Source organism: Aotus nancymaae, unplaced genomic scaffold, assembly GCF_030222135.1.
Source record: "Aotus nancymaae isolate 86718 unplaced genomic scaffold, 86718_ANA_hifiasm-v0.15.2.pri h1tg000058l, whole genome shotgun sequence".
NCBI lineage: Eukaryota > Metazoa > Chordata > Mammalia > Primates > Aotidae > Aotus > Aotus nancymaae.
In genome coordinates, this window is record NW_026988472.1 from 15207891 (window position 1) to 15225316 (window position 17426).

A 17426-nucleotide genomic window follows, 5' to 3' on the forward strand; every position below is an offset into this window, starting at 1 on the left:
CACATGGCTGACTACTTTGGTCTTTGTTTCACAGGTTTGTGTTGAGGCAGGCTTACTAGGCTTCTAGAATATGGAAGCAGGGCTAAGCTTTGGCATCACTGAATGACTCCTTTGCAATTTTATTTTTTCCAATCACTGCTTACATCAGACCCAGATTTTCCTTCCTTGACAGCTCCCACATTTTGTCCTCTTTTTCTAGATTTCCTAATCTGTCTTCTCCTTTTTGGTGAAAGGGGATGTTTTCGTGGAGAGGTAGTCAATGTACTCTTCAGCACACCGCTAACCCTCTTCATGACATTTGTGACACCCATCACAAAATGAGATCTAGGGAGGGGGTGACCCAAAGCAGAAATAGTAGCTCTTCAGTTTTATATTCTTCCTTAAAGATGTTCTGATTCTAAAAATTGTGTTGGTAATCCGTAGGAGGGCTACTATCACAGCAGTGAAATATTTCATCCTCAGATCCCCATCAAAGAAATGATTATGGCATTTTAGAATAACTGAGGGAGTACAGTTGCTTAAGGAAATGGATACCCCATTTACCTCAATGTGATGGTTACACATTGTATGCTTGTGTCGGAATATTTCATGTGTCCCATAAATATACCCACCTACTAAGTATCCATAAAAATAAAAAATAAAAAAGGAAATGATCATGGCATTATATAATTATCTTCTATGCTTAAAAAAAGCAATTTTCTTGAAAGAGTGTATGTTTATTTATTCAGACACACTTCCTCTAATTCCCAAAAGGATTTGATGCAGGTAAATTAAAACTTTCATTTTATTGAACTGTTTTTATAATAAATGAAATAGCACACAAACCCAAGAAAGACAAGGCTGTAATTTCTGGGTTTGATTCCTTTATTCATGGGAGACTATGTTTAGGTAAAGCAAAAACAAATTTTGTCTACCACAATTACAATACATAAAAGATATTCAACTCCTTTCAAACAACAAAGGGGAGAGACAAAAGCTTGGTTATTAAACAAGACTTATTACGATTGCTGACATTTTAGAAAATGCAGTCATTTGCATATAAAGCGCGATGAAGAGACAATTTTTATGGTTTTAGACATATTCTGAAAGACCTTGGAAGGCAATCTCATTCTAGTATCTCAAAGCGGCTGCATCTGGAGAAAGGTTTCTATGGCAACTTATGAAAGCTTGATGTTTTTTATCTTTTTCAAGAGCGTAAATCATCCCACGGCCTGAGGCTTCAGTAAAGGTCTCCTTTATTTCACAAGCTATCGCCATTTGTTTTTGTGTTACGTATTTTGATTGTCTTAGAGGAAACAGAACAAAGGTTACTAGGCTTCCGGGAAGGCTTGGAGTCTATTTTTTTTTTTCATTTTGGAGGACAAGATGTGAATAACATCATTCGAAGCATTGCTTCTCAGTGATCAAAATGATGGTACACATCAGCATATTTGGTTTATGTCGTGTGTTGTTTAGATTTTCCCCAAAATTGTGACTGGTGAATTCTCAGGAAGAGAAGTCAGCTTGAACTTAAGGAAGAGGAACTGTTTGGCCAAAGCACCTCTTAATATGTAGTTATTGGAGCTGCCCTGGAAAGTGCTGCATTATTCGACATGCCTTCAAATATTCCTCTAATGATACAGTCCTAAGGCTTTGGACATTGATAGACTGCAGGTGATTTTTATCAATGTATTCTTTCCAAGAAATTTAATTCAAACATTCTGATTTTAAAACTCTGCATGTTTTGAGAATTTTGTTTTAGCAACATGAATCTCTGTATGTTATAGGAAGTAATAAGCCTGAGGAAACACACATTAGGACACAGAAACAGAACCAGGTTTCAGACCTAGCTCTGCCATTGCTAGCTGTATAACTGTGAGGAAGCCCTTTAATCTCTCTGAACCTCCTTTTACTAATCCGACAAATAGCAGTAACGATGCCAGACTCACGGCATTATTGCTAAGGATTGAATATATGTGAGTGTTGGAAACTGTGCAATGCTGTACAAATGTAAGGTGGTTATTATTATTGGTTGGCTGTCTTTCTTTCCCTTTGAAAACGTTAAGAGTTTATGTTACCATTTCTGGCATGACCAGAGGAAATCAGTTTCAGTATGTCTAAGTATTTTAGTTTCTTATGCTGTATTTAAAATTCTTTACTTACATAGACATCGATAGCTACAGCCATTTATTTATTTGTTGACTCAGTAATCATCTCTGTAGAAGTTATTAAATAAGCTCATTCAACAGACATTTAAGTGCCAACTGTGTACTAGCATTGAGGAGACAAACAATAGACAATTAAATTCTTATTTTTCATGAAATAAAAGTTTTCTGAGCTTCAAGGCCACAGCATGAGCTGTTCAGGTGGTGCCCTGCCCAAAGGCATTGAGCTGATGAACTGGAAAGAGGGTGTACTGCAGTCCCCGACTCTGCCAGTCAAGCCATTTGCATGCACCTTGTGAGCTGCATTCGCCTGAAGGAAGGACATGTTTTGGAAATTTACTAGCCAGGAGTCTGTGCCTTCTTGCAGTTTATACAAAGGCATGCATGAGTGTGCTAACAGTGGCCCTCATGCTTGTATGGTCCGTGATGTTAAAGGGAAGATTTGCAAGGTTTCATTGTGGGGTATGACAAAGGCTGCTGGCGTGCTTGTTATCTGGAGTCAGGTTGCCTGAATTTAAATACTGGCTCTGGTGCTTGCTAGCTGTATGACCCTTGTGCACATTACTTGGCCTCTCTATGCCTCATTTTCTACATCTGCCTGCCTCATAGTTATGGGGAGGATAAATAAAGTCTTAAAACACGTAGAATAGAAGCTGGCACACAGTCAATGCTCAAAATGTTAGCTGTTTTCAGTGATGGCTTTACTGCTCAGGATCTCCTTGCTACTCTGTATTGAAAAGTTCAACAACTAACATGTGAATTCTACCTACAAAAACCACTTTTCTTTTATGAATTTGATGTCAAATTAATGATATGTATCTCCTTCCCTCAGACCTTTTTGGTGTGTTTGTGTTAAATGACTAGAAAGCATTCTCTTCAGAGAAATCGAATAATTCCAGTCATTTGATCAGAAGGTGACTTGGTTGTTTTTAGAATTTTGTCATAAAACCATTGTTTTGTCAGAGTGACACAGGTGATGAGGGATGTTTGCATATTCTTGGCTTTTAACAGTCCCGAAGGAATGCCTATATAGTTTACCAGGGTTATAAGTCAGGGATTCTTTAAGGTATAGTGAATTTCATTTTCAATTTTGATTAACATGATTCCCTCTCTCTTTTTTGATAACTTTAAACTGGGAAAGAGTCCTTATATAGCATTTTCACGACAATTAACTTCGCATTTTAACCTGTTTAAAAAGTTTTGTTAAATATCAAATTTTGATATGAAGAGTATGAAACAGATTGGCGAAGCCACACATGAAGCAGGTGGTGATTTTTATTTTACCCTTTCCTTTGTATACTGACTCCTCCAACTGCCCTTAATACACTATAAAGAGGTCACTTCTGGCTGGGCGCAGTGGCTCATGCTGGGATTCCAGCACTTTGGGAGGCCAAGGCAGGAGGATCACCTGAGGTCAGGAGTTCGAGATCAGCCTGGCTAACATGGTAAAATCCCGTCTCTACTAAAAATACAAAAAAATTAGTTGACGTGGTGGCACTCACTTGTAATCCCAGCTACTCAGGAGGCTGAGGCAGGAGAATCATTTGAACCCAGGAGGCAGAGATTGGAATGAGCCGAGATTGCGGCATTGCACTCCAGCTTCGGCAACAAGAGCAAAACTCCATCTGAAAAAAAATAAAAAGGAAAAAAGAAAAAAAAAAGAGGTCACTTCTGTGTTACCACCACTGTGTATTTCCCAGTCTCCTACAGCATCTTAACTTGGGTCATTTTCCTTGGCAAAAAACTAGAAGTGCAGAACTCTAATCATGTTGCACATCACTGATTTCTAAGTATTTAAAATAATTTGACTGTCTAATCATAATTGAAATTGTCATCACTTTGATGAAACCTTTTCCAAGTAAATTTCTCAGAAGAGAGATGCAATATTTTTATAATTTCATGACATTAAATATTAGTCTACCATTATTTGTGTGTGCTGTGCTATGATTATTCATCCAAGGGCCTGTCATGGGGACATAGGGACTGCTTCTGAAAGTGCCACATTACCATTTGTTTGTGAGACAACAATTGATACTGCATGTTAAATTCAAGTGTCATTAGCTTTTCAAAAAGATGAAGTGATGATAAGCTTCCTCCTAAATTGTTTGCAAAGGTTAAATATCTAAGAGAAAAGCTGGTATTTAAGATTCTTATATTCAGACAGATAGCAGAATGTTTTAAGACACTTTCTATCAATCAGTGTATATATAGAGTTACTGTGTTTTTAATTACTTCTTTTTGGTCCAAGAATAGTGGCTAAGAGTTCAGGTTTTGGATTGAACTCTGACTCCGCCACTTACTAATTGTGTAACGTACAGTAAGTCACTGAATGTCTCTAAGCTACCAGTTTTTTCTTTTTAAAATGAAGACAATAATATTCCTCAGCATTGTGGTAAGGATCAGTTGAGCTTTTTGTGTAAGGCACTTCACCTAGACCAAAGTGCTTCATGCTTTATGATGGTGGCTGTTATTACTATGATTTTGTTTTTTTTGAGACAGAGTCTCACTTTTTCGTCCAGGTTTGAGTGCAATGGCACAATCTTCGCTCACTGCAACCTCTGCCTCCCAGATTCAAGTAATTCTACCTGCCTCAGCCTCCTGAGTAGTTAGGATTACAGGCTCCCACCACCACACTTGGGTAATTTTTGTATTTTAAGTAGAAATGAGGTTTCATTGTGTTGGCCAGGCTGGTCTTGAACTCCCGACTTCAGGTGATCCCCTGCCTCAGCCTCCCAAAGTGCTAGGATTACAGGCATGAGCCATAGCGCCCGGCTGGTACTTTTTTAACAAACAAATTGTTAATTGCGTTTTATCAGGAAACTATTGCATAAGTGTTTAAACAGTGGTGATTACATTGTCTGATGTTTTTAGGGCAAATGTATTTCTGCTGTTGTATCATTTTTTTGCAATAGTATTGCACTTGAACAGTTTCATACTTCCCAGAGGATATACCATCTCTCATATTTTTGTTGCTATGGCAAAATGTGTTAAAAGTTCCAAACAATCAACATAGAAGAGAACTCTTGGGAAATAACTGTCTTGTAAGCGAGGGATGCTTTGTAGAGTTGTTTGCTTAGTCCTTGAGCAGTCAAGTCATTAGTCCTCTTATCAGTCATTATTGAGGGAGGCTTTTGAGCAACCTCTTCTAGACAATCTTAATCACCTCTTGACCAGACTCCAACTCAGTTTCCCATGTACCCGAAAATTCCCTCCTTCTAAATTGCATACTTTCCTAAGCCACTGATATTTGGACCAATTTTTTTTTTCAAATCAATTTTTGTCAGTTGATTTCCAACGAGCCTCTTGACTACCCCCTATGAACATTAGCGAGGTAAATTGTAAGGTATTTCCAGCAACATATTTTTGTGTTGCCCTTTTTAAAGATATTTTTGTAATTTTCTGCTTATAATTGTTTAAGGTACATGAGCATAGAGAACTTTATTCAGTGATTTGATAAGCCCTTTGTTTAACAACTTTATATTTAGCATCAGATATTATTGGGTAACTGCATTCACTAAAAGACAGTACGTTTTGTGGAATATAAAATGCTAGTGTATACAAGTGATGTGTTTCCTTCTGAACCCTTTTGTTTAAGCCTCAGCATGCTCAAGCAGCTTGTCTGAATTCAGTGATAACAGCTGTTACTATGGCTGCATGTTATTTCATTTGTTGAATTGATGCTTGATAAGAAAAATGTCATTGAATTCTTTTCAATTTTGAATTTAAGTAGAAGTAGGAAATTGGGGTAATAAATCCTATACCCTGTATTCCTAAATCAAGGTTGTGCAATGCTTGTGTGCACTGCGAGGGGTTTGTGGACTTTGGAACTGTTACCCCACCAGCAACTGGAAGCATTGGCCCTGCCCCCAGTGACAGGGATGGGAAGATGGATTAACTCAAATAATGAAATGTCAAATCAGCCTCTCTAAAAAATGGGAATTCCTCCTTTAAGATCACCGATAGATGGTGACTGAAGCCTTGGCTTTTCATTATGGTTTTTAATGTGGGCTCATATTTTATGTTATATGGATTCTTATTAAACCACAAGATACAAGTGTGTCTTAAACACAAGTTGATCCAAAAAAGTGAGAAATATCTTTTGAAGTGTAATTTCTCCCTGTAGCAAAAATTGGAAGATGTAATCAATGAAGAGGATGGCCATGGGGGTCCAGGGAAGACAGTGTTGCATGATGGCTGTGAATACAGATGCTGCTAACTGGCTTTGTCACCTACTCCTTGTGTGACCTTGGACATCTCTTTGGGCTTCGATTTTCTCAGCCATAAAATGGGAATGTCAACAGTACTTATCTCATGGGGGTGTAGAAGTTCATTGAATTAATTTATTGAAACACTCAGAACCCAATATAATATGAGTATTAGCTATTTTATAGGAATCTTTTAAATTTTTGCAGTAGTGGGGTCTAAAAGTCACAGAACTATTATTTTTGAAAGACAAGATGGAGGCTGTTTTATTTATGTTGTAAGACATGAGAGCATCTTGGCATGTCCTTGGTGTTTGGTCTCATAAAGCAAATGAGTAAGGTAATTGGAACTGAGCACATTCAGCTCATCATGGGAAGAGCACCAGGTTTCTGTTCTCTGAGAAAACTTGCTAAATTCTGTAAGAGTGCTTTCAAACATACAGTATTTTAAGAGCTTTGAGGTCAAAAACTACATCCAGGATGGATCAGTACCCCAAACTTTATACATGTACTCCACACTATGCTTTGTCCTTTGTCAAAACGTATTAACTCTGCATTAAAGTGGGTGTATCATTCAGGGTTCTCCAGACAGACAGAACCAATAGGATACATTTATTGGGGGAATTGGCTCCCACCGTCACATAGGTGGAGGAGTCCGGTGATAGGCTGACTGCGAGCTGGAGCATGGGAGAAGCTGGCTTAGTCTGGAAGCCTCAGAACCAGGGAAGCTGATGGTGCACCTCCTAGTCAGAAGCCAAAAGCTGGTGAGCCCCCTGGAGGTCACTGGTGCAAGTCCCAAAGTCCAAAACCTGGAGTCTGATGTCCAAAGGCAGGAGTAGAACAAGCATCCCATTCCGGAAGGAAGAGAGAGGGCAGAGAGAGAGAGAGTTCTCTCTTCTTTAACCTGTTCGTCCCAGTAGGGTCCCAAGCCGATTGGATTGGATGGTGCTCACCCACATTGTGAGCAGGTTTCCTCTCCCAGTCTGCCGACTTACATGCCAGTTTTTTCTGGAAACGCCCTCACAGGTACACTCAGAAACAATGCTTCACCTGCCATCTAGGTATCCCACAATCCAGCCAAATTGACACCTAAAATTAACCATCACCATGGGTAAAGTTTATTGCATGTAAATTTACCCCAGTAAAGCTGTGGGTTTTTTTAAGAGCTAAATTCATGGTGATGAGAATGTAATAGACATTCAATAAGTATTTCTGACTAATAGTTAAATTAATCATGAATGGAATTATTTCATTCTTCAGCGATGGATCGCATCAGGAAATCAAGATGCATAAGGGGTCAAATTTTATGTCCTTGGTTTTGAAACTTTGTGTGAACTTCTAAAAGTTCAACTTTAATAGTAAATCCCAGTTCCTGGCACATGCTTTGAAGGCCCACTGTCCCTCAGTTTACTGGTTTTTCATATTTATCCTGAGAATAAAGTCAGCTACTGGACTTGATCCTGTGTCTGAGGCTTGTATATTTCTCTTGAGCTTGGCCTTGTTGTTCTCATGTATGTTATCAGACATACAATTTAGTCATTAAAATAGACATTTTGATATAGTGACAGAGGATGTGTTTAAGATTTGAGAAATTTACCAAAAAATGAAATTCCTATTGTTGTTTCCAGAAATACCAGACTTTGGGCCTCTATTGACAAACCGTATCCTCTTGCAAGTTGAATGTAACAGTAGGCTGTGTATGTGAGCTAGCATGGACTTTTCTCATTGGCCGTTAGCATGAGGCCTTGCCTGGCGTCCTTGTAAAGTATTTGATCCTGATGTCTTACTGTCTTTTCTCCCAGGTATGGCAGCAGCCAAACTTCTGCATGATTCTGGACTGAATGTTGTTGTTCTGGAAGCCCGGGACCGTGTGGGAGGCAGGACTTACACTCTTAGGGTAAGGCATTAAGGATCTGGTGGTCAAACAAGGGACTGAAGCTGAGTTTGGGGTTTCGTTTTTGTTTTATTTTCCCTGAAAGTCTTCAATTTCATTTGACTCTGAGAGGGTGAAAATAACTCTGAAACATTCTTCACAGCCTCTCTCCCAGTTTGCCTTCCTTTCAATTCTTCTGTTTCTTTTTGTCTGAAAATCTCATTATATTTGACCTCATAGAGTTAGGATTGAGTAGGAAGGAAATGGGCAGATTTGTGTGTGCCTCTCTCTCTCTCTCTCTTTCTGTATGTGTGTGTGTGAAATAGGAAGAAAAATAACATTATCATCTGTACTTTCTACTCCTAACTTCGAGGCTTCTTTTACAGCAACACAATCATTCCAGTTATACAAACTAAACTTCTTTGGAGAGACTTTCTCCTATTTTAAAATTCATTTTTAAAATTCTATTTTATTTTTAATTGACAAGTCATAATTGTATTATATTTATGGAGTACAATGTGACATTTTCATCATATGTATACAATGTGGAGTGATTAAATCAAGCTAACTAACATATCCAGCACCTCACTTTCTTGACATTTTTTTGTGGCGATACATTTGAAATTTACTCTGTTATTTTGAAATATACAATACCTTATTATTACTACAGTTACCTTACTGTAAAATGGATTTCAAAACTCATTCTTCCTGTCTAGCTAAAATTTTGTGCCCTTGGACCAGCAACGCCTCATTCCCTCAGTTCTCAAACCCCTAATCCCTGATAACCTTCATTTTGCTCTCTACTTTGATGAATTCAACATGTTTTAGATTCCACTTATAAGTGTTTCTGAGCCGGGCTTATTTCACTTAACATAATGTCCTCCAAATACATCCATGTTGTCCCGAATGACATTTCTTTCTTTTTAAAGGCTGAATAGTATTCCATTGTGTGTATATACCATGTGTTTCTTATCCGTTTATCCACTGATGGACACTTAGGTTGATTGCGTATCATGGCTACTGTAGATAGTGCTGCAGTGAACATAGGTGTGCAGATATCCCTTCAACATATTGATTTAAATTCTTTTGGAGGCATTTCCAAAAATGGGATTGCTGAATTATATGGTAGTTTTATCTTTAGTTTTCTATTCTCGGCTTTCTGAATAACCTCCATACTGTTTTCTGTAACAGCTGTACTAATTTACATTCCCACCAACAGTGTACAAGGGTTCCTTTTTCTCTTCATCTTTAACAATACTGGTCAGTTTTCATCTTTTTGAGAAAAACCATTTTAACAGGTCTGAAGTGATATCTCATTTTGGTTTTAATTTGTATTTCCCTAAAGAATAGTGGTGCTGAACTTTTTCCATGTATCTGTTGGCCATTTGTATGTCTTCTTTTGAGAAGTGTCTGTTAAGTTCCTGTGCCCATTTTTAAAAAATCTGGTTATCTGTCACTTGCTATTGAGTTGTTTGAGTTTCTTTATAATTCGGATATTAACTTCCTATCAGATGTATGACTTGTAAGTATTTTTTTCCCACTCTGTGGGTTGCCTTTTCATTTTGTTAATTGTTTCTTTTGCTGTGTAGGAGCTTTGTAGTTTGATGCAATCCCGTTTGTCTGTTTTCACTTTTTTTTTTTGCCTGAACTTTCAGGGCCATATCCAAAAGATCATTTCCCTGACCAGTGTTGTGGAACTTTCCCCGTTTTCTTCAATTTTGTGGTTTCAGGTCTTATGTGTAAGTCTTTCCTCCATTTAGAGTTTGTTATTTGTGTATGGTGTTTGTATATGGTATAAGATAAGGTCCTACTTTCTTTCTTTTGCATGTGGATAACCAGTTTTTTTCTGCACCATTTATTGAATAGAATATCTTTCCCCACTGTGTGCTCTTGGAATCTTCATCAAAACTCAAATGACTGTAAATTTGTGGGTTTATTTTTGAGCTTTATTTCCTGTTCTATTGGTTGGTAAGTCTGTTTGTATGTCATTACCATACTGTTTTGATTAAAATTGCTTCATAATATATTTTGAAGCTAGGTAGTATAATGCCTTCATCTCTGTTCTTTTTGTTCAAGATTATTTTGGCTACTTGTAGCCTTCTGTAGTTCCATGTGAATTTAAGGATTGTTTTTTCTATTTCTGTGAAAAATAACATTGGTATTTTGTTGGGAATTGCATTGAATCTATGCCTATGGATATTTTACATTGTTAATTCTCCCAATACAGGAACATGGATGTCTTTTTATTTATTCACATAAACTAAACTTTTACCTGCCTAATTTTCCTTCTTTTTCTTTCAGCTTATTTTTATATTTTTTAAATAATTATTTACCAATTTATAAATATCCTTATTTTATTTGCTAGTCAATTGTTTCAATTTGGACACTGTTGCCTAAAATTAATGATTTTCTATTTAAAGACAGAGTCAAGTAAAGCAAATTTCTCTGCAAGGAAATGCCCTACTTCCACATACATTCAAGATCTGAATAATAGATATGGATGCTACAGACTATTTTCATTTCCAGAGAGATAAGACATATAAAATTCTGACTCACAGCTCTTCTTTTGGAAGGATTCATCAATGATATATATCTGACATCTTATATTCATGATTTTTTTTATCAGCTTAAGGAGATTTGGGGCTGAGACAATGGGCTTTTCTAAATATACAGTCATGTCATCTGCAAACAGAGACAATTTGACTTCCTCTCTTCCTATTTGAATACCCTTTATTTCTCTTGCCTGATTGCCCTGGCCATAACTTCCAATATTGTATTGAATAGGAGTAGTGAGAGAGGGCATCCTTGTCTTACGCCGGTTTTCAAAGGTAATGCTTCCAGCTTTTGCCCATTCAGTATGATATTGGCTGTGGGTTTGTCGTAAATAGCTCTTATTATTTTGAGATATTTTCCATCCATATGTAGTTTACTGAGAGTTTTTAGCATCAAGGGGTGTTGAATTTTATCAAAGACCTTACCTGTTCCATACATGGACAATTATTATATGTTGCTTTACAGGTTTTTACCTGTGTACATCTTATCTCCTGCAGTTCTTCAAGTCTTCATTTTCCTTGCAAAATATGGCATGTAAAAGAGCCTTTTGCATAAAGAAGCTGGTTTAGTACAATTAGGTGCTGAATTTTTAAAAACACTCTTCTCTCATTTATTTGAGAAAATTTACTGGACAACTGCTACAGGTGTTTGGAATACTTTAGTGAATAAAACAAAGATGCTTTGTGAAAATTGCATTTTTGAGAGGTGAGTGGGAAGTTAGACAAAAAATAAGCAAATAAACAAAAACAGAAAAGAAGGACCATTTCTATTGTTTCTAACTAATAGCAACCTGGTTTTTCTTATACATACTCAGAAATAGGGAACTTTTCTACTCATTTTTTAAAGGTTGTCCCTAAGTCATTGGAAATGAAGCCAATTCAAAACTACATAAAAATACTGTTGAGGATAAAAGCAATTTCAAAGTCCAAATTATGACCGAATATTCCCTAGTGCTATTTTTAAATGTCTGGATTAACAAATCACATAAGAAGTGATAATTTTCTTTCTTGCTTTTTCTCTAGCATTAGGCCCCTCAACATTCACTTGAAGTACTGAGTAAAGAGATTCCTCAACAATTCACAGCTCACAAATTCAAAGCACTAAAAACCAAACCATGTTATGGTATATTGTAAATAATGAGGTTTATAAGCTCGTGCCTATTCAGCATTCAATTTTGCTTTAAAGACTGATTTAATAACTAAGTCATGTGAATACAGTAGAGTTGAGAACAAAATCTAGTTTTTCATGGATATACCTTAAGATGTATCTATAACTTGTGAAATGTCAATTTGTTTATTTCAGGACTTTTTTATTTTATAAATTTTTTACAAATATTTGTTTCTATTTTCATCCATGGGAAAACAGAACCAAATGGTTAAATATGTGGACCTTGGCGGATCCTATGTTGGACCAACCCAGAATCGTATCTTGAGATTAGCTAAGGAGCTAGGATTGGAGACCTACAAAGTGAATGAAGTTGAGCGTCTGATCCACCATGTAAAGGTAAGACCAGGCCAGACTTTGAAGGATTTGAAAACTTTTCTATGATGTTTCCTTATGCAAGTTCCAGACCTTTCTCTCAGAGAATCTTCTACATCTCTGGATGATGCAAATGTATTTTATAACGGTATTTCAGCCACTCTGAGATTCATTCACTATTATCAAAGGGGAATTAGGTGGGAATTCTAAATCTATTTAGGAAGGTTATTGATGAAGTGGTATTGTCTATGTGGTAAAATGTTTAACAAAACCCATAGAGAAAAAAAATTTGTGATTTATTTATTAAATATCTATTTAAATACCTCAAACTCTTTTATGTTATACAAAAATCTGTGCAAAGTTTTAAAAATGCTGCCCTAGACTGCACATTGTAAAGAGTATTTGCAATATACCTGATGGAATATTCTTAAGTTTTATCATTGTGGCCTATATATCAGCTAAAGTTATTCTTCTTTGGAGATTGACATCAAAGTGGTTCAAGTCCCAGATCCCGTCTTTTGCAAGGAAGCTTCATTGTTCTCCCCAAGATTTCTGTGAATTTACTGGGTTTCTCATTCCTGTGATCATTTGTGGCTCATGGTTCTGGCTTCCATGACAGCTTTGTTCATTCACATATTATGGCCTGTGACTCTTTTCTTCTCTTTGCTTATGCCAACCTGGGTTCACACTCACCTCTTTGTCCTGATTTTTCTCAGACCACCATAAGCATGTGTGAGAAGCAAACATGACTGAAGTTTTGAGCAATAGGGTGGAGTGGGGGGGCTCTTGCATTTGCAGAAATACAAACAGATTAGAACTGAACATTGGACATTCATTCTAATAACCTCTTAGATCAAAGCATCCCCCGAGGATTTCTCACTGGTCACATTTCTCTGCAGATTCCAGTCTCCCTCCATGTTGCTGGTCCTCAGATTCTCTTCTCATCTCCCTGCTCCTCTGTTTTTCCGGCATCCTCATCTTGATCCACAAAGTCACTCATGTTCTCTGACAAGCAAACAGTCACCTAATCTGAGCCCTATCCTGGAGTCATGGAAGAACTGGCAGAGGTTTTCAATTTCAGTCTTTCCTTTCTCATCTTCACTTGCTCCCATAGGTGGAAGTAAGCAGCATAGGAACTTATTCCTCCCTGGTACAAAACATCCCCTTAGAAGACCAAAGAAACTAGCAATAGTCAGTTTTGATTTATATAACAATTTTTACAGCCTTATATTATTTGTGAGTGATAATATCACGACAAATAACTGACCATAAATCGTGAAACATTTAATAAAACAGGAACTAAGCATCTACTTAATTTGCTATAATGTGGGTAAATTTTTTCCTTAATTTATAAATAAATGTTTTGGTTGACCTTCAAATTTTATTTTGTAAGCCTTTTCACTTTGCTTCCCTATGTGTGTAGCAGAAAAAGAGACACATGAATTAGAAATGAAAATTAGCATGGTGATAATGTGATTTGTTGAACATCAATCAGCAGTTCTTAAAACCCTTTGTTGGATTCTTTGCTTTTTGAAATGTAGGTTTTCTTGACCGATTTCTTATGTCTTATTCTACATGTAAGGCTTGCAGAGATTGACTCCTCAGAACACTAGGATATTTTAAATTTCTCTAGACAAAGGAGATACCTAGAGATTATATTCACTTTTCTGTCTTTGTGTGTGTGCAGAGATTATTTTCAGCTCAGTGCTCTGTCCAGGATGCTTTGTTTTTTCCTTTGTTTTGTCCCTTGGCTGAGAGAAATTGCTGAGTCATCAATTGTAGGAAGAATGTTACACTTTAATGATATTTCGCAGTGATGGCCAAATGTGCCGCTTTTTCACTATTTCTGGTACTCTATGCACGGTTAGGAAAATAAAGCCATAGTCATTACTTAATACAGGATAAATACATATGCCAATAATGCTCTTTATACTTAAAAGAAGTCTTATTGCTTTTTAATTATGACAAAAATAAAGCATGTTTATTGTGAAAATATAATTAGAAAATATAGATAAATAAGAACAGAGAACAAACCCCTTTATAATACTATCTTGAGAAGATCGCTCTATTTTATTTTTTTTTTGGTTCATAGATTTTCTTATTCCTGTATTGCTATTTTCTGACCTCTGCTGGAGGAAATGGGAAATATCAGTGCATTTAAAAAAATTGTATATACATGCGTATATGTATATGCTTTATATACTAACTTACTCTCAGATTAATTATCACTAATAAGACAAATTGAAAAAATAATGATGCTGTGAAACAAAAGTTTTTGTAGCCTTGACAAAGGTGGCAATTTGGCCTCCTCGTGATCAGTCAAATGCAGTGAAGAGCTGCATGATAATACATAATGATGAAGACCTGCCTGGGCGCGGTGGCTCATGCCTGTAATCCCAGCACTGTGGGAGGCCAAGTTGGGTGGATCAGAAGGTCAAGAGGTCGAGACCAGCCTAGCCAACATGGTGAAACCCGTCTCTACTAAAAACACACAAAAAAATTAGCTCAGCATGGTGGCACATGCCTGTAATCCCAGCTACTTGGGAGGCTGAGGCAGGAGAATAGGACACAGGAAGCAGAGGTTGCAGTGAACTGAGATCATGCCACTGCACTCCAGCCTGGGCTACAGAGAGAGATTGTCTAAAAAAAAAAAAAAAAGAAAGAAAAAGAAAAAGAAAAAAAAAGATGACGACCTTATAGCTAAGAAGTCCTCCTCTAACTAAGTACTTGTTCTCTACCATCTCCACTTCCGTGTCTTTGTGTATGTAATTTTTCTCATTTTTGACCTGTAAAAAGCATCTCGGATGGCTACATTCATTTCTGGAATTATTAACAAGAACTTTGACACTCTATCTCCTACCACGTACTAGAGAATGCAATTGAGAAATGTATCTCCTCTGTCATGGAAGGCAGTGCCTTGGGAATTTGAACATTGCCCTCTATTACCTATTGTAATAACTACTTTTCCCAAGTGCAAACTACAGTTCGTGTAAGTAGATAGTATATTTGGGCCTTGTTTTTTTTTTTTTTCAGCGAACTTGCATATATTTCTTAATCTGAATCCTGAGAGGCTCAAGTATGCTACTTGCCATATTGTCAGATCCTGCTATCAAAGGGACCTGTTTATAAAATATTTTACATGACTGATAATGGAAAATGGAGTTTTATGTGCAACCTTAATAAATTAAGTGAAGGAACTTGGATATGCTGGTTGATATTGAAATGAATGAAATGGAGCTACCCAGAAAAGGGGAAGGGTACAGCAGCTCATGGTGGGCTAACTACCCAAATGAAAGAGTGTCTTTCCTCAAGAGAGGTTGACTCCTGGTATCACCAGTTCTGTGGCAGTTGTCATAGAAATATTCTTCTGATAGAGGAGGTGTGTTCATGCTGGCCCCGTAATAGACGTCCTTAAACCACTGGTGTGCTGTGATGAATGGGCCCTTGTCTCAATCTGATCTGTCAGACATGTTTGTATCTACTGAGTGGCATTAATTTTTAAAGCTACAGTAGATCTGTTATATGTTGTTAAAGTAGGGTTTTCCAAAGACCAATTCATGAATAAAAGACGCGATACCAAACTGTATTGGGATTTAATTATCAGTGGGAAAGTGATCACTTTAGCTCAAATCTATGTAATTTAGAAATTGTTTTCTTTACTTCTAAAGTCAGTGATGCAGCTGTTAGTACTTTACAATTATTGTTAAACATCTACTGAGATTTTTGATCCGTTTTACAAATAGGCATGCTAATTTTCACTGATCTAGTTTAGAAGGCAGCTGTTTAGATGTCTTGGAAGTAACTTGCAAAAATTGTTTTCTTTTAAGAATATTTCATAATTAAAAAGAAAAAGATAAAAACAAAAGCTTCTTAAGGAACCCTGCTATATTTTGACTTACGTTTCTTTCTCTTTCATTGTGTGTTTACATGTGCATGTGTGTGTAGTTGTTTTCATTCTTTTGGGCTCTTTGAAGAAGTTGGAGAAAATTCTAAGGTTAAGTACAATTTAGGCAAATAACATTTATCTGTCTCAGAAGTTTTCATCAGTCTGAAATTTGAAACTAAAGTCTAATAAAAGCACCCATGAAACTGCTCTAGGACTGAAGGTTGAACTGTTAAGAGTTTTACCAATATAAAGATGTAGTCTGACTGAAAATTAAGAGCCCAACTTAATACTGAGGTTTATTTCCAACCTTCAGCTATCTGGAGAAGCTGAGCAAAAGGACATTTTGGTCTTAACCTACTTCCCAGTAGGCAGAAATGAAGCTTATTGTCAAAGTCCTTTTTGGGTTGCGTATGGTCAGCCTTCAATGCTAAAGACACGTGAATGAGGAGACATCTCTCAAATATATCGCCTACTTGTTGCTGCCTTAGCTGCTGTTGCTCTAGCAGCCTCACAGAGGAGGAGGCATTTGGCACAACCCCTCAGTCTTGCTGACGACTCTGAAGTCCAGTTGAAAATATGATATCCAAAAAGCACATAAAGGCAGAGAGGGGAAACCATAGCTATTTATCTGCAATGCCATTTCAGTTTGTCTCTATGTCTAAATGGCCTCTCAGTACTAAGGAACAGCAACAGAATTTGAGTAGAAAGATTAAGACATAAAATATGCAAATGTTAATTGCATTTAGCAAATGGAAATCATCCTGTTGTGTAAGGTCTTGGCGTCTTCTGGAGATCAACAGACCAGAAGTATCCAGTCTTCTCCAGGCCCTCAATATTCCCTTCCGCACACTCCTATCCCCAATCTGATTAATCCAGCGAAGGCTGCATCAAAGTCCAGGGTACACTGGCTTCTCTCAAGACAGAAGTCTCCAGGAACAGGTTAGACCAACTCTTGTATTTTATTCAGGAACAGTTGCCCATTTTACATGAACTTCACACTTGCCGTGTTGAGCTTACTGGCTTTGCACATCTGCCCTTTCTGAGGTGGGCTTAACAAACCTTTTCTACCACTTCCACCCACACTGCATTTCATTTCTTATTTGTTTGAAACAAACTTGTCTTATTATGGAAGATTTTTTCAAGTAAAAAATGTGGAGAATAGTAATTTTCTCTCTAGTAACTGAAACACATTTGTCTAGTGATCATTCTAAAGCTTAAGCTGTTATTCTGGAAACCAAAGTGCCCATTTGTGTTCTTTAGAGAATGCAGGCAGATCTTTGGCATGTAAT

General features: G+C 37.0%; 1 protein-coding gene across 2 annotated transcripts in view; it reads left to right on the plus strand.

The window, feature by feature from the left end:
- Nucleotides 1-17426, plus strand: part of MAOB (monoamine oxidase B) — a 113089-nt gene that overhangs the window by 29759 nt on the left and 65904 nt on the right. For both annotated transcript variants that reach the window (XM_021673282.2, XM_021673281.2), the window contains exons 2-3: nt 8149-8243; nt 12138-12275. In XM_021673282.2, the coding sequence (XP_021528957.2) occupies nt 8149-8243; nt 12138-12275 (233 nt within the window). The remainder of the gene's footprint in view (nt 1-8148; nt 8244-12137; nt 12276-17426) is intronic.